Source organism: Nymphalis io, chromosome 6 (genome assembly GCF_905147045.1).
Source record: "Nymphalis io chromosome 6, ilAglIoxx1.1, whole genome shotgun sequence".
Classification (NCBI taxonomy): Eukaryota; Metazoa; Arthropoda; class Insecta; order Lepidoptera; family Nymphalidae; genus Nymphalis; species Nymphalis io.
In genome coordinates, this window is record NC_065893.1 from 2,074,864 (window position 1) to 2,100,044 (window position 25,181).

Sequence of the window (25,181 nt, forward strand, 5' to 3'; positions counted from 1 at the left end):
CATCGTCCATGCGCCACCAACATTGGGAACCAAGATGTCAAGTACCTTGCAGGTACACCTCATCAAATTGAAACACAACAACACTAAGTTATTGTTATTTTGCGGTAGAATATGTTATGAGTATGTGAACCTACCCAATCGTAATTACACAAAGTCCTACCACCTGAGTTATGTGAAAGGTAATCTTAGGAGATATCACATAATTTAGAATGTTATATTAAAAAAGTTAGACTACTTATATATAAGATTAAGATGATATATTATATGTTGAAAAACCATTCATCAGTCAATATAATATCGACGTAAAGCCTTTTCGGACATGCTAATGCTTCCAATGTGGTTCCATCAGTGTTAGCGGATATTTGAATAAAGCATTCAATGTTCAGAATACTATTAACATAGTCGTGTATGACGTCATTATGTGAAAACAATATTTATGCAATTAGTGATTTTAGTCTATGATCTGATCGCCTAATATTTATATGTATTATTAAATTAAAGTTAAAAAAAAGATAAAGTAGCCTGTAAATGTTTCACCGCTGGGTTAAGGCCTAATCTCTTTTTGTGGGGTTGGTGCATATATATGGGGAAGATTTACATCCAACATAGTATGCATGTTTCCTCGTGATGTTCACTACGTAGCACGAGATGAATTAAGCACTTAAAAATTCAGTGGTCCTTACAAGGTGTTATAGTCACTCATCTCGTTCCAATGTTTTTCGTAATTATTAATAGAAAACAAGGATTAACGAAGCATATATTTAACAAAGCTATAACTATTAATATCTGGTAGACGTTAATCTGCGTACGTAGTAAGTGTTGTATTAAAATTCTTTTTTATTGTAAAGATTAGTAAACTTTGTTTTAGATAAAACTTCATAATGTTTTAAGCATATTGCGTACAAAAAAAGTAATTGACACGAAATTTTATTCTTCCACGTATGAATAATAATATCTTAATTAATTACACAACTGTCCTTTGTTCTCGTGGGTTACGTTTATAATTTCATTTCATATTCAAAAAGGTTTCATATCTTTTGAATCGTCTACAATGCGAATATGTTATGCATTTACGCGGCCTACAAAGTTTGAATATGAATATTTCGATTTAGATCTTTTTGAAGGGTTACAGAAATTTACGTATGATTTATATTCTCAACTGATATGGACATCAAAACTTTGTGCTACCGTATTAAGATTTAAAGATTTATTTCATTTGGTGGTAAGGCTTTGTGCAAGTCCACCTGGGTAGGAATTACAGTAACAGCCTGTAAATTTCCCACTGCTGGGTTAAGGCCTCCTCTCCCTTTTTGAGGCGAAGGTTTGGAGCTTATTTCACCACGCTGTTCCAATGCGGGTTGGTGGAATACACATGTGGCAGAATTTCGGTGAAATTAGACACATGCAGGTTTCCTCACGATGTTTTCCTTCACCGGAAAGAACGAGATGAATTATAAAGAGAAATTAAGCACATGAAAACTCAGAGGTGCTTGTTCGGATTTGAACATACGTTCATCGGCTAAGATTCACGCGTTCTTACCTCTGGACCATCTCGGCTTCACACGCTCATCATATATATTAACACCAAACAGCAATACTTAATTATTGTGATTCTGTGTATTTCTCAAGGTTGGTGGCATATTGGTAAAGTGAGCGATGGTTTATATTTTTTACAGTGCCAATGTATACAGGTAAGTACTTAAGTATTATTGCCAGTTCCGATTTATTTAAATAAAAGAGAGTCATGTCGGTATCGGTGCCTGCATGGTATACGGAGCGACTTATGTTTGTTAAAGTGACTGTCTCTACGAGCAAAAATGTTCAACCTTTATCAAGCTTTTTAATTATAGTTTTAGGCTTGAATAAAATCATCTAGAACTACTGGTGTAGTTAACACAGTTAGTGAAAAACGTTTGGCAAGTCAGTGACCCATTTTATATTGTCTTCGTAAAATGGTTTTATATTGCGCTATGACGTTTAGCATGAAGCAAAATGGGGGGCAAACATTGTGCTTGGCCATGTATTATATACTAAAACCTTCTTTGAAACGCGCAGCGCCCTCTTTTATAAGTTTTATGTACATTAGTTAATTAGTTTTCCATGTAATCATTACAAAAAAAGTCACCTGATTTATTAGTATGTATATAAATCAATATTTTTATAATTATTATTAATTTTGAATAAAACGCATAGTTAATGAATTTAAAACAAATGCATTTCTAAAATTTTATGAACGATGTATAGCGTAACTATTCCCTAAATGCGGCTTAACATGACACATTAAACTGACTCTTAATTATTGTCATTTACATAAATAGGGCAGGTCAATGTTTAATAATCAGAAAAATAAAACTAAAAGGTTCAAACTCAGGGACGATTTTGTTTTAACAGATAACGATGTATTAAATCATAGGTTAATTAATTATTATTAATTTATTTGAACATTATTAGTTGATTCACACACACTTCCAACTTCCAGACTCCGAGTTGCTACTGAGAATTTTCAACGGAAAAACTCAATAATATTTTATTGGCCCGACCTATTTTATCGATGTAATGCATCTTATAAATTTATACTTTATTTTTTGTATTAATATGATATTTATGTTAATACAAAAAATAAATTATTAATTTATAAAATGCATTACATCGATTAAACAGAGGAGAACTAGACCGTCGCGTGTCGCTACTTCATTCTATGAGTATAAAATGCAATATAGTAATCATTCGTGCCAGGTCGTTGTATCATTATGGTTTTAAAATATATTATTTGAAATTGTTGTTATTATTTCGTTCAATTATAGACCTTATGTTTAATGCAGTACGGTAGTTTAATTTCATTGTGCTATAGTACAGTAACACTGTAAATGAAAATAGACTTAGATTGTAATTAAAGCTAATATATGCAGCGATTTTTATTGCAGGTTCAAAAATAAGCTTTATTTTAATGACAACAAGGTAGAATGAATGATACTTGTTTTCACATAGAAAGATAATAATTTAGGTTGAAAATTAAAAATCGTAATATACTTTATTCAAGTAAGGCTAGTGGAATACACATGTGGTAGAATTTCAGTGAAATTAGAAACATGCAGGTTACCTCAGGATGTTTTCTTTTACTAGCACTAATTCAGAATGTATGTCCTATCGATAATTTTCTGTTGATCTTGTAAACTATACTATAAGACATTGACATAATTACTATGTATATTCAGTAACGGCCTGTGAACGTCCCACTGCTGGGCTAAAGCCTCTTGTCCCTTTTTGCGGGGAAGGTTTGTAGCTTATTCCACCACGTTGCTCCAATGCGGGTTGGTGGAATGCACATGTGGCAGAATTTCAGTGAAATTCAACACATGCAGTCTTTACCGACAAACACGAGATGAAATATAATATTATACACCTCATGTTAATTTATTACTAAATCTTAAACATTAATTCTTTATAGTTTAAAAAAAAAAGTAAGCTATGAGCAAGTTAAGAAAACTTGTTTTATGCATATAGTTACACAATATGGGGTATATACAATTTTCAAACAGTTTCATGTTATAATATAATAGAGTTCGCGGTTACAAATCCCCGAGTCATTTTCAATTTGGTCTCTATTGTCTCTGAATCGGTCATATACATATTCCACACTGTACAGTTTTGTAGCGCTATTTAGCTTAATTGTAGCGCTTCAAGCAACTTACCGCGCTATTTCGTCGCTCCATATTTTTTAATTTACGACTATTTCATTCCTATTCAAGTTTAAAATTTGTAATAATTATTTAACCTTTTTTAAATTATTTTAAAAGCGTTTTTCTTTATTTTGTTTATTAGTGATTGCATCACGCTCGACCGTATACACTAAGCGCAAGTGTATCAATAAAAACGACTTCTTACGTCATAAATGCGCCACCAACCAAGACATCTAAGTTGCTTATGTCCCTACTACTTGTAATTACACTGACTCACCACAAATCCACTGATTTTTATATCTTTATTAACTTTTAAAATACGAGTCCGCCTTTAATAACTTAAAATAAACTAATCTATTAGTAATATATAACGAATTTGATAAATATATATAAATAAGATGTGAAGAAAGATATTACATAAAATAATATGAAAATAATGTTTTTTTTTTAATAAAACTTTATATATTCAGATATATCTTGTAATTTATATCAAGAAATCAAGTTTCATTTCTATTTGATTTAATTGAAATTTTCAGTTCGCCCAGTTTTTAAAACATTTCGTTTATAAATTGTTTTCCTCCTCTATAAATACGATTATTTATTGTGCTGGCATATATTTTATTATATCAATAATAAAATATATGCCAGCACTTATATACAATAAATACTTTAGAATATTACATTTTATTTGTTGAATATCTACGTCAAAACTTTTTTTAATAATTTCCTTTGTGTTGCTATTTCCAAAAACAATCTGTAATAAATGTTAATGTATAGTTAGTATTTTTTTTTCAATAAATATTTTTATGCCTTCAAGGTTCAAGACTTAATAAATAAGTATACTGAAAGAAGATTGCTTAATTATCCTTTAACGTTTATTATTTCTTGAGTACAACGTGTACTGTAGTAGTATTTAAACAACAACCTATGAATGTCCTACTGCTAGGCTAGGCCCTTCTACTAGGCTTGTAAAGAGTTTATTCCACCACTCCACTTGAATGCTGGTTGGTGGAGACACATGTGGCAGAATTTAATTCAACCTATGCAGGCTATCGAGATGGCCCAGTGGTAAGAACGCGTGAATCTTAACCGATGAACGTGGGTTCAAACCCGGGCAAGCACCTCTGAATTTTCATGTGCTTAATTTCTGTTTATAATTCATCTCGTGCTTTTCGGTGAAGGAAAACATCGTGAGGAAACCTGCATGTGTCTAATTTCATCGAAATTCTGCCACATGTGTATTCTACCAACCCGCACTGGAGCAGCGTGGTGGAATAAGCTCTAAAACCTTCTCCTCAAAAAGGGAGAGGAGGTCTTAGCCCAGCAGTGGGACATTTACAGGCTGTTACTGTACTGTTACTGTACTATGCAGGTTTTCTAAAAACTAAGGCCAGATTATCCCTTTGGGCATGTCTTAGCTACTGGGATATGTCTGCTTTTTAGGCTATTTAATAATAATACTAATAATAGCATTCAATGTTAGAACACCGTCGTAAGGTTGCCTGTTTGTTGGTATGCTACAGGATATATTTCGGAGAGTGTGCTCAAGCACTATTTAATTTGGTTCCCCCGTTACCTTTTTACACGTACGTAGTTAACTTACTTAAAACACGTACGAAACTATTTGCTTCCTCGTTTCTGATACTCATCGCCAAGGTCTGGAATGCCCTCTCGACCTCCGTTTTCCCCACCACCTACAATACCACCACCTTCACCACCTTCAAGTCAAAAGTGAATAGGCATCTTCTAGGCAAGCGCGCTCCACTTTAGACTGTATCATTACTTTCCATCAGGTGTGATAACAGTCAAGCACTAGCTATGCATTAAAAAAAAATTAACAGTTTATATTCTAAGAACACATTTCAAATGTTCGTGACTTGATATCTAAAAACATTAAAAATGGTACTTTTATTGTATAAAAATTCCTACTTAATAGATTAACAAGCTTTCTGCAAATTGAAACATAGTAAAATATCAACATAACAACAATAACAGGCTATTATGTTAAATTGCTTAGCGTTTATGAAATATTTGCCTTGTTTATACTAATATTAAAAATACCAAAGTGATTCAGCCTGCCTTCTTGTAACCTAAGTGTTTTAATTAAGCCACTAAGCCGATCGTAATTTACTTACCTATAGGCTGTAAGGCTTCGTGCAAGCTCTAGATCATTAAATTAATATTTAATTTTTAGAAATGATTTATATTATATACTTGACAGGAGGGCCTTGTGCCTATTTACATAAAAAATAAATAAAATAAGACTTATAATAATAACTATATTATGAACACGTATGTATGATACTTGTATATATGAATTCTGATTGTGTCGGGTTATGGATGAGAGTGAGAAAATAGAAAGTTTGCGCCACACTTGTGCGCTGTAAGCCTTCATTCTTGAGAATGGCCACCGTAACCAATTTGTTTCATATGATATTTTTTTAATAATAATTTATTTAACGAGCCGGTTGGCGTGTTTGGCAAATACTTGCCTTTCACGCCATAGGGTTGTGGGTTCGACTTCCACCCAGGACAGACATTTGTGTGCATGAACATGTCTATTTGTCCTGAGTCTGGGTGTAATTATCTATATAAGCATGTATTTAGAAAAAGAAAAGTAGTATATGTAGTGTATCAGTTGTATGGTTTCCATAGCAAAGTTCTGCTTAATTTGGGATCAGATGGCCGTGTGTGAATAGTGTCCCAGGATATTATTATTATTATTATAATAATTAATCTGTTTATTATAAATGACATGAACTGTTCCAGCGGCCGGAATCAATGAGACGTGTTCATTTAACCAACAATGCGAAGAGGCAGTGCTCATGACTGAGTGCAGAAATGAGCGCTGCGTCTGCTTGTACGAGATGGTCGCCGAATTGACAGTCGACGGCGGTTTCGCTTGTAATCGTGAGTATTATGATGTATCATATGATATTAATTATGACACTTCTTTCATTTTCTTACAAAGAAGTTTTTAGACAACGATTAAATACTATTATTGTATCTAGAAACTTAAAATTTAACTTTCTAATGTCTAATATAACACTTAATATGCTTTATAGAAACAGAGAGAAAGAGAAACAATAGATTAAATTAGAGTCAAAAAATATAAACAGTAAATATAAACAATAGTTACTATAAAAGGTTGGTAATGGATCCCTATATATCAATTAATCTTATAAAAATTTTATTAATTCTAATGTAAGTATATTTTTTTATAGCGGTGAAACAAATTGAAGAATCGACTCGTACTTTGGACCCTGCAATGATTGGTGTGTTGGTTGGCATGGCCCTGATGTTTGTCATCATTTGCGTCGTGCTTCGTCTCTTTAGCCGGTAAATTTTCAATATTATTTTATTCATTATCTATTTTAAACAAAGAAACATATTTTACATTTCAATATTGATTATTGTATAACGCTTAATTATATATTCGGAGAAATCACGTAAAGGCAGACCTAAATTGCATGAAAAACAAATAAAAAAAATTACAAATACATATATATCATAAATAACAAAGAACGTGTGAAAGATAATAGCTAGGAGCATTATTTTTAAAGATATACTTAAATCAATTCTCAGTGGTGGTTTTCATTACGTCATTAAGATCCAAAGTCGGTTCGGTTTGAAGGTGGAAGGAATAAAGTCAGTCAGTATTCAAACGCTAGCTAGGAATTATAGTTGTTAAGTTCTTTTCAAGCACGAATTTACACTTTCAATCAAAAACTGTTATATTATTAAACAAAAATATCTGTACTCAAAACAAAATCACGGATAATTTTCTTCTATGTCGATTCCGTGCTAACGTCACACATACAAACACATACATAAAGGAAACGTGATATATATATTTTTAAACGAAATATCATTCGGTGAATTGTAAAACATACTTACTTGGAAGGGCTTTGTGCCCTTCCGGGTACCCACTCATTACTTATTGAGCGGTTTGAAGGGCGAGTGAGCCAGTGTAACTACAGACGCAAGGAACATAACATCTTTTCCCAAGGTTGGTTGTGTATTGGCGACATAAGAAGTGGTTATTATTTGTTCATGACCATTTACCATAGTGGCTCAGCTGCCCATCTGTCTTCCTATTACAGTACAGTAACAGCCTGTAAATGTCCCACTGCTGGGCTAAGGCCTCCTCTCCCTTTTGAGGAGAAGTCTTCCTATTATATATATATAAAATAATTTAATCTTATTATTCTGTACATAATGTTTTCAGAGCAAGATGGAGGGAGAACCGCACCATTTTCAATACACCGAATCCTCGACTAATGAACGTCTCACTGCTACGGGATTCTAAGCTTTTGCACTCTCAGGTAATATTTGAATTATTTATTTACTAATTTGGACAATTCAAGCATCACTTTAAATGCTGATTATGATTTCAATAATTTTGTCATACCAAATGTAAAATCACTACGTTTTTGAGTCTAACAATTGATACTATCTAATAATTGTCTACCTTATAGTCATAAATAATAAGTCAAATTCAATACCAACTACAAACGACTTCGATAATTTTTAATATTAGTATTCTCTTATTACTTTTCTCCTTAAGTAAAGGGAATCTTGATCAGTCCGAAATTTAATAGAAATTCCAAGTCTGCTACCAAAGACAAAGTAAAAATCAAAATATTTGTTTAATATGTAATAAATTCTCTTTCTATTCATTGTTTAAAGATAACCATATACTTGGAAAACAATACATGTAAAGTGAACCGGTAAAATAAATTCACTAAATTTATTATTTTTTATAAAACTTTATTCATATTAATCATTAATAATTAATTATTTATTCCTTAAAAAATAAAAATCTAATTACTTATTTAAAGTACTCTGTAACTTTAGCAACTGTAGCAGCAGCAGCAGTGTATTGAGGTACTTTTTAATAATTCAGACATTTTTCTAGGCTCCAATAATAGTTGAATATGACAAAACTTAACATTAATGGAAGCAATCATTTATTGTACTGTATTTTATAACGATTAGGCCTTTCACAATACCAATGTATTGATATTATTATTTTTATAACGCAAGACTGAGTTGACTGGGTCCTTAATATACAAATGATATTTCCTTATCGTTTTTTTGGTATACATATGTATACTGGTGGTATACATATGTATACCAAATCACTCTCAATATCACACTCAATATCACTGGTGGTAGGGCTTTGTGCAAGCTCGTCTGGGTAGGTACCACCCACTCATCAGATATTCTACCGCAAAACAGCAGTACTTGGTATTGTTGTGTTCCGGTTTGAAGGGTGAGTGAGCCAGTGTAATTACAGGCACAAGGGACATAAAATCTTAGTTCCCAAGGTTGGTGGCGCATTGGATATGTAAGCGATGGTTGACATTTCTTACAATGCCAATGTCTAAGGGCGTTGGTGACCACTTACCATCAGGTGGCCCATATGCTCGTCCGCCTTCCTATTTTATAAAAATATATATATATATATATATATATATATATATATATATATATATATATATATATATATATATATTTATAAATGGTGTATGAAACGGTTGAAACTACCGAGTTTATCATCAGTCTATACATACTCTATTCCAAAATAGACTGGAACCAGCAGTTTATATCTAATATAATTTGTTAATAACGATTCAAAAGCTATATTTTGATTTCGATTAATATTCTTGAATTAATTTCAGGACAGGCGCGGCTCTCGCGTTAGCGTGCGTCCTCCTTCGAGGCAAGCCAGCCAACAAGAACTCAGGCCCCATTCACCGAGTCCTGGTATTTAGGGCATCTTTTTTGAAGATTCTTATCTGTTTTTATGATGATCTTTTAATTCTTTGATGTGTATCGCTAACAAGTTTATCGCTATTATTTGTTGTCATATGTTTTATATCGATGTGTAATTTTTGTTTGCTTGGTTTTATTGTATTTATTACCCTTATTATATTTGTACACACACTTATAACAAATGGAAAAACAACACGTTCAATTAAATTTAAAAGTGTTATGAAAAAACAAATAAATATCAGAAGATAAGTCCAAATTACATACCTATTTAAATATATTATCTGTGCACTATTTTCATTATTTTAAAGTTTACTTTGTTATTTTTTTTAATATAATATAGTACAACTTGTTTACGAAGTTATTTTCAATTTAAATGTGGCTTCGCTTCACTTGGTTTTTTATTTATCCTATCCAAAGAATGTCACGTGACTCATACATTATTTCATTTATCAACAGCACGACCTCACCAAAGCCATCAGCTACACCGAAAAACCTCAGGTTATTTGGAATATAATTTATTTATGCTTTATTTGCAACGCAATAAATTAATGTACTTTAAAGTATTGGTATTTATGCATGATATTTATCCACTGCATTGATTGTGACGAAAAAACTTATGAGATTTATTTAGCAAATTACTTTCAACTTTTATATTAGCTATCATTAATATGATATATAGTTAAATTGAATTTACAAAATCTTAGAAATATCAAAATACCAAAAAAATAGCACAAGCATGAATAATTTAAATTAAAATTTTTATTATACTTTGTTATTTGGAATCATTTGAAATCATTAAAAAACCAGAGACACTGAGAATGTAAATTTTAATTTAGCTTTTTGAATAATAGATAAAACATTAAAAAAATAGAAACTGCTTAAATTCATTTATTTTTGGACAATTTATGAGGTCATTACTTAGACGAAACAATTAGATTTAAAAAAAAATACTCAGAATCATATTATAGACACATTTTAAAGCATGAGAAATAATAATTTTGAAAATGGTACGCTGACAAGCATGCATCGTTATGATTACTATTTTCCGATTTTAATAAAATTTGTTTTAATTTAGGATCTAGACGCGGATCAAGAACTAGCAGTGGACATTCCGCAACCTCTCTAAGATCTGCTACACTCAGATCACCAACTGCTCCGGGACCTACATCTGTTACCGTTGAAATACGAGCACCAGATGTTTAAATACATAATAATATAAATGCAAGCAATAACAATTTGTCAATATATAAAAAAAACATATGAAGATAAAGATCTATTAAATGGAGTGACATATATTTAGGATGGAATAATATAGAAGTTTAGTCAAAAATCAAGTTTGAGACAAATTCAATTGTTTCGATTCCATTCGAAACGATATTCAGTCCAAATACTTACGATATTTGTGATAAACTTCGACATTATATTTAGCTTATATGATTCGATTATTAAGACTTCTTGCTATATTGTAGCAATAACGTGCACTATTACATTCGTCATAAATTCAGCCACTTGATAAGTGCCTCAACATTGAATGCGTGAAGTCGATCATTAATTATAATATATAAAAAAAAGAAATTTTAAAATATATTACACATAGATTTATAACAGTTTATTGTCAAATAGTTTTATCACTCTCGTTTCAAATGGACACTTTTTTAATATTAAATATAGAGCACTAAATAAATATATTCAAATGTATCCATAGTTAACTAAATAGATAATGAGTGAAGATTTTTAGCTTTTTTGGCAATGATGATTCGCTTTTTGGCATTTTCGTAGTAAAATAGTTTAAAGTCTATTATTAAATTTAAGTCTTAGCTCATCGTTTCTAATTAATCTTCTTATTTAAAAACCCTTATAAGAATGCTAGATTTGTGATTCCCTGCCTTAGATGTTTAATTAGGTCACAGTTCGAAGTAAGCAGATAAATTAGATCTATATATTTACGGGGACCACCTCCTTCGACGGGAGTGATCTGAGTTTTGATTTAAGACAGTAGTAGATTAGATAATGAAAGCTTCGATGCCGCTTTCAATTTAAGAATTTCGACTCTTAGCTATAATTTGAAATGACGTAGCTTTTCGTAAGCCATTTCTATGAGAGAGAGTTGTGAATCGATTCTAAGTATTTTATTTCTTGTATTTGTTTAGTTTTTAGTGTTTCCTAATTAATATTGAGAATAATGTGTAAAGATGGGGAAATTTACACATATTAGGTAAGGCTTCGTCGCACCGTTGAAGCTTTGACCAAATGTATCGCAAAACGCACAAGCGAAATAACGAAAAGTGTAGATCATTTATTATGAATAATTTGTAATCAATAAAGGCATCTTAGATAATTTCATAATGTCATCAGATGCGAGTGGTACAGTAATTAAAGGGGAAGAATTTCTGTATCACTCGTATAGTAAATTGATCTCATTTTTTGACGATGCAAATAATAAATACGATGTAAGCCATTTGTATCTTTAACTAACTATGCTCACAATATATTATATATTTCGAACACTGTGCTAGTTTATATATCTATTAAAATGCTGTAATTTACTTATATAAAATTTTATTATAACTTATACTTCTGATTATTGTTTTATTTCATGATTTCCTCTTTTGATCCTTCGTTGATCAATAATAGCTTTCATTTACAATGGAGACTTAAGAGAAAATATTAATGGTCACAAATTTTGTGCGAAGACTACAATCCTATCCCACCATAGAAATGTAGTTATTTAATAAGCCTTTATTAAAAAGGCTTCTTTTATAAAATTGGTAGACGGACAGACAAATGGGCCACCTGATGATGGGTGTTCACCTCTATATATGCATATGGCACTGTATTCCTACATCGTCAATACGTTTCCAAGTGGAAACAAAAATGTTGTGTCCTTTGTGCCTGTTTGTAGTTAGACTTTTCAAACGTCTCACGCTTCAAACTAGAACGCAACAATACTAAGTTTGGCGGTAGACTATGTGATGTGTGGTTGGTATATCCGGCGACGGTAAAATGTAAGAAACATTGGGTTTTGTGTATTTACACAAACATATACTAATTTATCTTGCAAAACTTGTATACCGTCACAAAACCATTTCCTTTGCCTAAAATTGCCTGGAAGTGATCGCTATAAATATACACACAAAAATATTAAATATTATAGATTATTATATTGTTAGAAAATACATACAAAAATATTACAGAATAAGAAAATGTTAGTTAACATTCGGTTTGAAAACTAAAATTGACAGTGCAGGTCAAAAAAATTTGTAATAAACTATAAGTCCTACAATGATGAAATGTATTTTAGACCTATAGGAATGGTATGGACATAGTTTCGGAATAATGGTACTTTTTAAACGAATATATATAAATTTGTTTTGAAGGCTGAACTAAAAGGAAGGAAATTCATATACATTAATTTCGAAGCGTGTGATGCGAAATTAATGCTTACCTAAATACCTAATTTATAGTACGAGTATGTATTACGTAGGTGATTTTGGTGTTATTAGAATAAACAAGCTGAAATCATATGGTATGCATTTAGTTGTTTTTTTTTTACTTTCCTTATAAATAATTGTATAAAACTTAATCTTACCTTTTATAGTTTTTTGATTTCATTTTAATACCTTTAAGTAAAAAAAAACCTGCGAGTTCCTTATTTTCCAAAAAGCGACATCTATCGAAATAATTCGGAAAATTGTACAAACATACATGTGTTCGTAAAGTACTCACAGGAATTCGTAGTTATTTCGATAGATGGAGTAATTCAACTATCCAGTAACAGCCTGTGATTGTCCCACTGCTGGGCCACCTCTCCCTTCTTGACGAGAAGGTTTTAGAGCTTTGAGCACCACGCTGCTCTAATGCGGGTTGATGGAATACACATGTGGCTGAATTTCAGTGAAATTAGATACATGCAGGTTTCCTCACGATGTTTTACTTCACCGTCAAGCACGAGATGAATTATAATCACAAATTAAGCACATGGAAATTCAGTGGTGCTTGCCCGGGCTTAACCCATGATCATTGGTTAATATGCACGCGCTCTTACCACTGGGCCATCTCGGCTTTTTTCAACTAAAATTCAACTATAGTTTTTAACAATAAACAAAAACTAAGTCAAACAAATTTAAACAGAAAATTAATTCAAAAACATGGAGGATCAACTTTAATATAATAAATTTATATATAATAATACCTATAATGAAGTATATGTAAATATTAAATATAAAAAAAGTCTTATTATTTTTGCACCCTAAAGATATTATAAAATAGGGAACGATTTTTATAGAAAAAGTTTGTTAGTTTCTGAAATGTATTAAATTATATGAGGTTTAAAAAGGAATAAGTCGTGCTTAAAGTTGTCTTAAAGTTATAAGAAAGTAATTTAACTAATAAGGTAGGGTAAGGTCCTCCCTTTTGGTAGGGTAGTTTGGTAGGGTTAAGGTAGGGTAAGGGCTTTTTTTGATGAATTCTTTCTTTCAAAAAAAGCCTCAGAGGAGGTGGACCTGGCGAAGCCCCGATAACGTGACAAGGAACGAGATAGACTTTATCATTTCGAATAAAAGGCACATATTTAGAGATGTTTCAGTGATCAACAGGTTTAATACCGGAAGTGATCACCGCTTGGTTCGAGGCACTCTAAATATCAACTTAAAAGCCGAAAGATCGAGAATGATGAGGTCTACTCTCCGACCTACCATGCTCCAAGCTGCTCAAGGCTCCGAAAAGTTCCAAATGGAACTTCAAAATCAATTCACCGCGTTGGAAACCATAAGCAGCATTGATGAGAGAACCGACACGCTGGTCAAAATACTGCAAAACACATCCCGCAAGTGTTTTCCGCCACAGAGAAGAGACAACGCACCAAAACTTTCTGCTGAGACACTCGAGCTCATGAGAAAACGACGAGAACTACCATCGTTTTTGTCAGATAAGGCCTTAAACCGAACAATAAAAACGCTGACGCGACGCGATCTCCGACGCTCCAATACCCGTGCCATCAAGGCTGCGATTGAGCAAAATCGGGGATCGAAAGTGTTCGCTCGCAAGTTTGGGAGGCCGCGTCTGACAAAACTTAAAACTGAAAATGGTGGGGTCGTTACCTCTAGGCCTGAGATTATCGGAGAAGTAGAGAGGTTTTATGGGCAGTTGTTCTCTTCAAGATAGGATAAACCCGTGGGAATCAGTATTGAAGACCAGCGCGCCCCTCTTATGCGCCATTACTCCGAGGAGCTCCCGGTCGTTGACCAAGGAGAGATTAGGGCGGCTCTAGAACAGCTTAAAAACAACAAAGCTCCGGGAGATGACGGAATCACAACAGAGTTGCTTAAGGCAGGCGGGACTCCGGTCCTGAAAGAGCTAGCAAGCCTCTTTAATTCCGTCATCCAACATGGCAAGACCCCGGAAACGTGGAGCGGGAGTGGGGTGGTACTGTTTTTCAAGAAAGGTGATAAAACCCTCTTGAAAAACTACAGACCAATCTCCCTCCTGAGTCACGTGTATAAGCTGTTCTCAAGAGTCGTCACGAACCGTCTCGCCAGACGACTTGACGAGTTCCAGCCCCCAGAGCAAGCCGGCTTTCGATCAGGCTACAGCACCGTGGACCACATCCATACTGTTCGGCAGATTGTGCAGAAGACCGAAGAGTATAATCAGCCGCTGTGTATGGCATTTGTGGACTACGAGAAAGCCTTCGACTCCATCGAAACCTGGGCAGTGCTCGACTCATTGCAGAGATGTCATATCGATTGGAGATATATCGAGGTACTGAGATGTCTGTACAACGCCGCTACAATGACTGTCCACATCCAGGACTGTAAGACGAAGGCGATCCAACTGCGCAGAGGGGTGAGACAGGGGGATGTAATATCCCCGAAACTGTTCACCAACGCGTTGGAAGACGTTTTCAAAACGCTGGATTTGACTAGGTATGGAGTCAATGTAAACGGCGAGTACATCTCACACCTTCGATTTGCCGACGATATCGTCATAATAGCAGAGTCGCTGGAACAACTCACCGAAATGCTGCGTAGCCTAGGCGAGTCTTCCCGGTGTGTCGGTCTCGGTATGAACTTGGACAAGACCAAGGTCATGTTCAATAGGCATGTCGTGCCGGGACCGATATACGTCGAGGGGAAACCTCTCGAAGTTGTTAGTGAATATACCTACCTAGGACAGATAATACAAGTCGGTAGGAACAACTTCGAGAAGGAAGCCGATCGAAGAATTCGCTTGGGATGGGCAGCATTTGGCAACCTTCGTCAAGTCCTCAAGTCGTCTATACCGCAATGTTTGAAGACGAAAGTCTTCAACCAATGCGTCTTACCTGCCATGACATACGGTGCCGAAACGTGGACACTAACTGCGGGACTAGTCCACAAATTCAAAGTCGCTCAGCGTGCTATGGAGCGAGCTATGCTCGGAGTATCTTTGAAGGATAAGATCAGAAATGAGATTATCCGGAAAAGAACCGGAGTCACCGACATAGCTTGCAAAATTAGCAGGCTGAAGTGGCAGTGGGCTGGTCACGTATGTCGTAAGACCGATGGCCATTGGAGCAGAAGAGTCCTACAGTGGAGACCGCGAATCGGCAAGCGCAGCGTAGGGCGCCCTCCAGCCAGGTGGACCGACGACCTTAAGAAGGTGGCGGGCACCAACTGGATGCGGAAGGCGGAGGACAGGGAGCTTTGGCGCACCTTGGGAGAGGCCTATGTTCAGCAGTGGACAACGATTGGCTGTTGATTGATTGATTGAAGGTCCTCCAGTCGGCCACGACGGCTTTGTGCAAGCTCTTCTGGGTAGGTACCACGCACTCATCAGATATTCTACCGCAAAACTGTAGTTCTAGATATTGTTGCGTTCCGGTGTAAAGGTTGAGTGAGCAAGTGTAATTATAGGCACAAGGGACATAAAATCTTAGTTTCCAAGGTTGGTGGTGCATTGGCTATGTAAGCCATGGTTGACATTTCTTACAATGCCAATGTCTAAGGGCGTTGGTGACCACTTACAAACAGGTGGCCTATATGCTCGTCCGCCATCCTATTCTATTCTATTACTACTGTTGAATTTATGAACTATGCAACCACTCAAATTCCCATTTAATTGAATTACAAATTACTCATAAGATATACATATTCGAATTGTAAATTGAGTAATAAGCTGTTTTAGTTAACTGATTGTAAATAGATTCAATTTTAAAATAACAATAAAATAGATTAAAATGCAAGTTTTTTGTTTTTAATGTTATCGAAACACCAAATCATAAAGTAAACGTCGCAAGCGAAAAACGTGAAGACATTTTGAAAAGAAACATTGTTTACATTTCAAAAGCACGTCCCTATTTAAAAATAGCCCTAATAGGCCCACGATGTACATTCACACGAAAAACCAGCAAAAAGATTTCGCTGGGTGCATGTATCTTGACAAAAGTAAGAGCAAACATCGAATAATAGCGGAGCAAACAAGCCCGCGAGCCTTGAATGCGAGGGGAGCTAGTAAAGAAGCTTAGGCCCTATATAGTGGCAAAGTATCGATGAGAGCGGAAGCGGGAATGGCAGCGGAAGCGGTAGCGATATCAGATTCAGATAAGAAATATTTTCTTTCTGCTATTCATTCGAAATATTTACTTACTACGTTTTTTGCAATATCATAAAACAAAATTTCAATGCACTTATATTTATATTAACTCATCAAGATTATCAGTTGTCATTTAGGTACTTTAAACGATATACAATTGACCTTCAAATTCTGCTCACTCAAAATTACGGGTAATGAAAATGTTATTCAAGATTAATGTCATACACACCGTTTTATCGCAAAATCTGGAAATGAATTAATTCATCAACTATGGTAAAATAAGGTATTACGCTTTTTTTATAAAATCAATAATGATTAAACAAAACTCTCATTGCCCGTAAATATATTTTGATTTTTTTTTTAAATAATAAATGTCACTAAGAGATCAAAGGTTTGCAATATATACTAGATTTAGTTTTATTATTATTTTAATTAATTTCTGTTATTAAATATATATATATATATATATATATATTTATAGTTTCTGTTTCGTATAAGGCATAATTCGTTTTTGACCACATTATATTCTCTAGCTTACGCAGGTTGACCAAGCCCTTATGGAACTGGGACAGCAAGTTCAGAATATTTGAGTTTTGCGGTAAGTCGGTATTATGAATTTTCTTTGAAGTTACCTTATTTATTAGTTCGACTGAAAGTCCCTTGTTATATTTCTGATTTACAGCGAGTATTGAATCGCATTATATACATTTTTTTTAATAAATATTATTTGTGAAAATTGAAATATCAAATTCGGATCAAATTTAATTCGTTGTGACTGACAAAGTCGTTGCTTTAATTGCAGATCAATATAGACTGAATTTATTGTTATTGCCAAAATTTCTACCCTGAGTTCGTTTGGATACAAAAATTGTTATGATTAAAAAAATTGTTATGTTGCTTTTACTTTGTGGTAGGGCTTTGTGCAAGCCCGTCTTGATAGGTACCACTTACTCATTATACATTTTTACCGAAAAACAGACAGATTTATTATTATTATTGTCTTCCGGTTAGAAAAGTGAGAGAGCCAGTTTTACAGGAGCAATAGATAAACAGGATAAATAGATATATCGTCTTCGTTTCCAGGGTTGGTGGCGCATTGAGTAATCGATGATTAATATGTCTATCAGGGCCAATGTCTATAGGCGGTGGTGGCCACTTAGCGTCAGGCCTACTTGCCTAGACTCCTATCTATTTGAGATAAAAAAGCCACATTAGCTCAATTGTACACAGGCCGCTTGGTGTTGTTAAATTCGCAAGTAAGATCCTGATCCTTTGAACTAACCCAAGCTTTATCCTCCCCTTGAAAGCAATATAAGAGTATTAGGAATTCTCTGAAACGAGTAAAATTCTATTTAGGAAAAACAAAATCTTCGAATTGTGTTTTTTATATGGCAGCAGATACTGGCTTGAATACCGAATCAGGTTTATAAAACTTAGCGGATTTCCTTACAGCAGGGGAATGAGCAGACAATAAAAGAAAAAAAAAAATAATTGTCATTTTATGCCTTTTTACGTCGCTGGACAGTAGACCAAAAAAAATTGTCCGTTAAATTCTTTTGCCTCAGAGAGCACGAGAATCTGTGCAACGCACTCACACCAGTTGAACTCAATTATCTTCCCATCTGTCTACAAGAGTCAGAAGTAGAAAGTGCTCCTTTCTTTGCGTAACAGTATAATTTTTCATTTTATCTAATATTATTTTAGTTTAAAGTAAATGTAAAAAGTTGATAGTGCATAAACTTTACTATTTTTAATAACAAATATGACGGCTCTTCGACTTGACCAGAGGTCTTTATTTTTCGCCCAGACGATCGGAATTGAGATTAAATGCTGCTAGCTAGCTAGTTTTTTTTTATTCATATAAGTATTTCATATTTAAGATTTTAATGTAAACAATAAATTCATTAATATAATATGTCACTATTTCATAGTGAAATGTAGCATATCTTGATAGCTGTTTCATTTCAAATTGAATTTATATGTACAATTTCACACCTAAGTCTGAACCAGTTTAACTTTATTACGTAAATTGTAATATTAGATAATTTAATTTGTGTAATATTCATCGCATAATGGCATTAATTACATAGAGGCAATGCCAATATGAATGCTAATTTCGGTTTGTTCGCGTACTATTGTTAACATGTTGTACCACTAATTTAAATATTTTAATTACAAAATCAAACGTGTACGCGACTCGTATAATGTTTGCTTGTGTGTTAAATAGATTACTTAAATATATTACTTAAATCAATTTATATCTATATCAGAATTTCATGATAGAATATTTAGTGAATCAGCTTTCTCTTTGGTGCTGTGGTAGTTTTAGGGTCGAGAAATCTTCGACTTAAATCCCGAGTTAAGTCAATAGAAAGTTCCATTCTGTTATTCCGAAATGAATTCAGACGCAGGAATAATTACGTGCTTTCTGAAGCATGGGGGTCAAAGCATTGCCAAATTTGATGCTAATATTAAGAACTTCGAACCTGTTCAAACTTGGGGTTGACTCCTGTAGCTCAGCATAATCAAGTCACTAGACAAATAAAGCAATTGAACTGATCATAACATTACTCTCTATAACGACGCATGAGGGCCTATATACCTTTTACCCATATGCTAATACTTCGTATGCTATAAGTATAATGCTCTTCAAAATATTTCCAATGCGAATAAAAATTTATTCGTGAACGTAAAAAATTACATTCGATTCGGTTACCCGCCTATTATAGGGGTAAAACTAATTCCATTTGGCGGATGGAAAAGTTCGATAGTTTTTATTTCAGACAAATATAACCTGAACTAACTTTATCAATAAACGCTCGATAAAACATTTTATATTTTGAGTTATGGCTGTTTTTTGGCTATTTAATTACAAGAACTATAATTCGGATTTTAAAATATATTATAAAATTATACATTTTGTACATATGTATAATTTTTCTTCAAAATTATACTATATACTACTTTTTTTTTAATGTCGATTTCTAATGAGGTTATACGTAATGGATTAGTTTTGTAATTCAATATATATTAACAGAAATTATACAATACATTATGTATAATGTTATCTACAGCCTTAAATTTTTAATGCTTAATTTTTTTAAATGAAAATTTCAAATTCGAATCACATTATATTATATATAAATATTATTGGGATTACAACAAAATGTAATGTAATTTTGAGGTTCTATTATTTTTATTATGTGTATCGTAATACATTAGTAATATTTTTTTTTTTTTTATAGAATAGGAAGGCGGACGAGCATATGGACCACCTGATGGTAAGTGGTCACCAACGCTCTTAGACATTAGCATTGTAAGAAATGTCAACCATCGCTTACATATCCAATGCGCCACCAACCTTGGGAACTAAGATTTTATGTCCCTTGTGCCTGTAATTACACTGGCTCACTCACCCTTCAAACCGGAACACAACAATATCAAGTATTGCTGTTTTGCGGTAGAATATCTGATGAGTGGGTGGTACCTACCCAGACGAGCTTGCACAAAGCCCTACCACCAGTACTCAATTATGAAACAAGCACACTCAGTATGACTGACATTTGGTAAAAAATAAATGAAAAAGTTTTGTTTGATAGTCACCATTGTAATTTGTCATAAGTTTTTTTGTGAAACATTAAATAATCATATAATCATATATAGCGAGAATTTAAGTAGGATAGGAGCATTATACAAGCTCGTTATGTTAGGTACTTAATTTATATCGATGTTGTTGTACCAACAAACATACTTCACTGCTTTAATAGTGAAAGAGGCAATACTTGCAGTAAAATATAATACTAAAGGAAGATTAAAAATAGCACTCCTCTTATAAAATTCGTGTATCACAGAAAACATTGCTAATATGATCCTTTTATTAAATTAAATGGAACTAATTTGATAAAAGAACGACTTTGCTCGCAAAGGTTGACGACACATTTGCTAAATGAAATTTTCTGCTACCAACGCAAAGAATTAGATTTATGTAATAACGCTGGAGCTCGGATTGTTCATTTCGTCACATTTTTCTTAAATATCAGCGAATACCTATAAAGCTTTATTCTAAATTTAAATAGTATGTTCCTGTAGTATCAATAAAGTCATCTCTGTTTCAAGATAGTTCAGAAAAGACTGTAATTTATAGAAAAGTTAAGTAGCATTCATGTTTTACTACTGAGCAAAAGCATTAATCTTGAGAAGAGGGATTGGAGCTTAGAAGAAAGGCTAATTCAATGCGGATAAGCAGATGCAGATTTGGTAGAATTTCAGGCAACACTTGCAGGTTTCTAGACGATGACCTTCACTACTAAACTCGATATTTATAATGTGTCACATCAACTCAGTGAGAAATTATAAACATGAAACTTATATAAGATAGTATCTAAGCTACTCAACTAAAATAATAAAAAAAAAAAACAAAAAAATATAAAGAGAAATTTAACTTGGACGTACAGGTTTTCCTAATGCAATCAAAAAGTGACACTTATCTCTCAACTTTGAGATTTTACTGACAGCTTTTTTGTTTTGCTTTTACCAATTATTTCTGTTTTTTCACATTATTTTTTGAGCGCTACGTTAAATCGTAATTTAACGGGGGAAAGGTGCTTAGGGCTGTACCGACTCATGAAGCTGGGTGAAGTCATCGCAAAATTACTTTTAACACGCAACAAATAATTTTACACGTAATTTGCCGATTACGTGTAAAATTATTAGTTGTGTGAGTTGAGTCGTCACTAGAATTAACTCTAGAATTCTTACTAAGCTTATCAAGGTCTATATAATCTGGCATCATAATGTAGGTTGGAATTTATTCATCTCCACCATATCTCATTTTGATGCGAAGCAGTTTAATTGCAGATAATTACCATGACGAGATTGTGTACTCTGCTCATCCCTCATCGACAATAGATTTCGTGTTCATGCATGATAATGCACGTGCATACACCGCGAGTTGATGAGTTTAATATCATGAAGATGTTTCTTACGGCTGGTCGTATCAACAGGTAACTATTACTGACAGTATTTATATTTGGTTAGAAATGCGCATGATGTAATTTTTTGTTGATTTTTTTATGGCTTATGGCTATAATATTATAAACTTTTTTATTGCTTTTGATTGTCTTTTAATTTATTCATTTTCATAAAAAAGTTGTCTAAATCAAATGTCGATTGAATATAAAAACAATAACTCTATCATTTGTTGAGAATTATCAAGAAATATATTTTATGTTTGTTTTTATAGAACCAAATATATCGGTTAACTTAAACCTTGTGAATATAAGGTAAGTTGAATTCACTGTCTACAGAACCCTAAAATGAATATTTCCAAGTGTTATCGAATTAGTTATCATGACTTTGATCAATATTTTCTAAGAGATTCAATTAAATTGAAAACACATAGCTCAGTACTAATAACAAAGATTATTTACCGAGAATTTATGTTGGTAAAGAGGTTATCTATGGCAGGCTAAGGGCAATTTATACATCCGAACCCTGCTCTGGTGGTTTGAATTCGATATCCGCAGGAATAAATATATATACGTCCATAAATCTGGGGCTTTGATTGTAGGACCTTTGCGTAATAAGAAAATAAACATTCAACACTATGGTTTCATAATCTATCTTACAATATTGATAAGAAATTCGTTTGCATAGTTTTTTTTCTCATAACGGCCATACAGCAGAAATAATGTACTAGATATGACAAACGCCATTCATTATTTATTTTATTATAAAAAAAACAATCAATCATCAGCTAAGCGCAATCCACCGTTGGACATAGGCGCTCCTCCTACAGTGGATATAAGCCCTTAAGGTACGTCAAATTTTCAAAGGTCTAGCTGACTGCAAGCGCTCTACTGGTTGACTTATCCATCATCTCCGTTCGTAACATGGGCACTATTTTTGTTATTAAAGAACTTTGTCTATTTAATTTTGAAAGGCCAAATAAAATGCAGTAGCATTGTATTTGGGATTTCTAGTAGTAGTAGCTACTTGCTATTTACTGTAAAAATTTACTGTAAGAAAAATACGAGATAGCCCAGCGGTAAGAACGAGTGAATCTTAACCGATGATCGTGGGTTCAAGCTCGGGCAAGTACTACTGAATTTTCATGAGCTTAATTTGCAATTATAATTCATCCCGTGCTTTACGGTAAAGGAAAACATTGTGAGGAAACCTGCATGTGATTAATTACACTGAAATTCTGCCACATGTGTATTCCACCAATCCGCATTGGAGCAGCGTGTTGGAATAAGCTCCAAACCTTCTCCTCAAAAAGGGAGAGGAGGCCTTAGCCAAGCAGCGGGACATTCACAGACTGTTATGAATGAATATAAGAAATATAGTATTAAAATTGGTTTTGTTTTGTTTTCTAAGTAAAAAGTCTCTGCAATTGCAACAAAAGTCTGTCTGCAACACGAATCTATAAATAATGTCTAAACACATCTCAACTTTAGAAAAATTTGAAGTTTGGACAAAGCGAATGTAATTACTGGTCTCAAAGATCAAAAGAAAGTTCATGCTATAACTTTGGAACGAGGGTGTCAGGCAGTTCTGAAGCTAAGCTAAGTTTGTGTACAAAGTTTTGTGAACAAGTATTTTGTACATATGCTTAAACATATAAATTAACAAAAATCTATGTTATTGTTGTACACAAATCTGTGTATTTGTTTTATTTAATCCTTGTTATTTTAACTTCACATAATGTTTCAGACATGTTCGCCTGATTGACCCGAGGTGGTAGAATATTGCAGATTCAACCCCGAGTAAGGAACTCGAGATTTCATTTTCTAAATTTCTGTTTATAAGTTATCATTGGCGCGCCTCGGTGAGACCGACTTGTATGCCGTGACAGCAAACAGCATGATTTCTATTATGCCCTCATTCACCCTCCCCGCTGCCGTTTTCTATTCTCTTGTTTATTTACGGTACCTAACTATATACTTCGTTTCTATAATTACTTTATAAACTAAAATTTTACCTGGTGGTAGGGCTTTGTACAGGCCCGTCTGGGTGGGTACAACCCACTAAGCCGCTCTGCCGCTAAGCAGCAATACTTAGTTTTGTTGCGTCCCAGTTTTAAGGGTAAGTTAGCCAGTGTAACTACAGGCACAACGGTCATTTTAGTTCCCAAACTCGATGGCGCATTGGCTATGTAAAGAATGGATATTATTTCTTACAGTGGCAGTGTTTATGGGTTGGTGGTGACCACTTACCATCAGGTGTCCCATCAGCTCGTCCGTCTGTCTATAATATAAAAAGTCTTTATTTTATTTGTTTTTGGCTTTATTGGCTTTTGTAATTGTAAATTATTTCAATATACTCATCATTATCGATGTTTTAAAACTGCGTCATGTAACGGACACTTATTTAAAATATATTTTAAGCAAAACAATTTGTTACAATCTGTTATATTGTCCTTTATCTTGATTAAATACAAGTTCTTAATTACCTTGACAGGGATGAATATAAATGACATTAACGTAAATCATAACGCATAATTATTATGAAAAACACACAAACTTTCATTGTTCATTTCATGTTCATCCCTCTTTTCCTTAACTGTAATTACATAAGTGCGACACTGACAAATAGATGTCACTTATTATTTACATCAAATTTTGTAAAGTATTTTTTCATCATAATAATGTTATAGTAAAGTAATGTTTGTTTTTTTTTCCCAAGTAATTTATGAACTCCTATATTATTTTAAGGTTATAAATAATGTAATGTCATTGAAATCATAGGATACATAAATTTGAAATCAACCATTCATTAAAAGGTAAACTTTTCTTAAATCATGGCTAAAAACATTTTAAATCAAATAATCTTTTAAGAAAACCTCCGACTTAAAAATATCTCAACAAAAAGTATTCAAATAATGATTTCATTTATTTTATTGAAAAAACACTATCACTTTTTATTCATAATATTAAGATATATATAGTCTGTTTCATGATATACACAAAAAATAAATGTTTGTTTATTCGTATATCTTTGCGTTCACGCTTGAGTGGACACTTTGTTTAATTATTATTAACACCTGCGTAAAAGTTCCTTTCACAGTATCAAAGTGATATCATTATAGTCTATGCGTAGAAACGTATAACAGCTATTATTTAATTAGTAGTAATAAAAAACATTAAGAGT

The 25,181-nt window shown here is 33.3% G+C and overlaps 1 protein-coding gene across 3 annotated transcripts in view; it reads left to right on the top strand.

Moving 5' to 3' along the window:
* Window positions 1-12,039, top strand: part of LOC126769168 (uncharacterized) — an 84,942-nt gene extending 72,903 nt beyond the window's left edge. For 2 of the 3 annotated variants that reach the window (XM_050487794.1, XM_050487795.1), the window contains exons 4-9: window positions 6,450-6,590; window positions 6,905-7,019; window positions 7,909-8,005; window positions 9,365-9,449; window positions 9,915-9,956; window positions 10,534-12,039. In XM_050487794.1, coding sequence (XP_050343751.1) covers window positions 6,450-6,590; window positions 6,905-7,019; window positions 7,909-8,005; window positions 9,365-9,449; window positions 9,915-9,956; window positions 10,534-10,661 — 608 coding nt within the window. In that variant the 3' untranslated portion in view covers window positions 10,662-12,039. The remainder of the gene's footprint in view (window positions 1-6,449; window positions 6,591-6,904; window positions 7,020-7,908; window positions 8,006-9,364; window positions 9,450-9,914; window positions 9,957-10,533) is intronic. The other variant, XM_050487796.1, reaches the window with a different exon arrangement.
* Window positions 12,040-25,181: the final 13,142 nt, after the last annotated feature.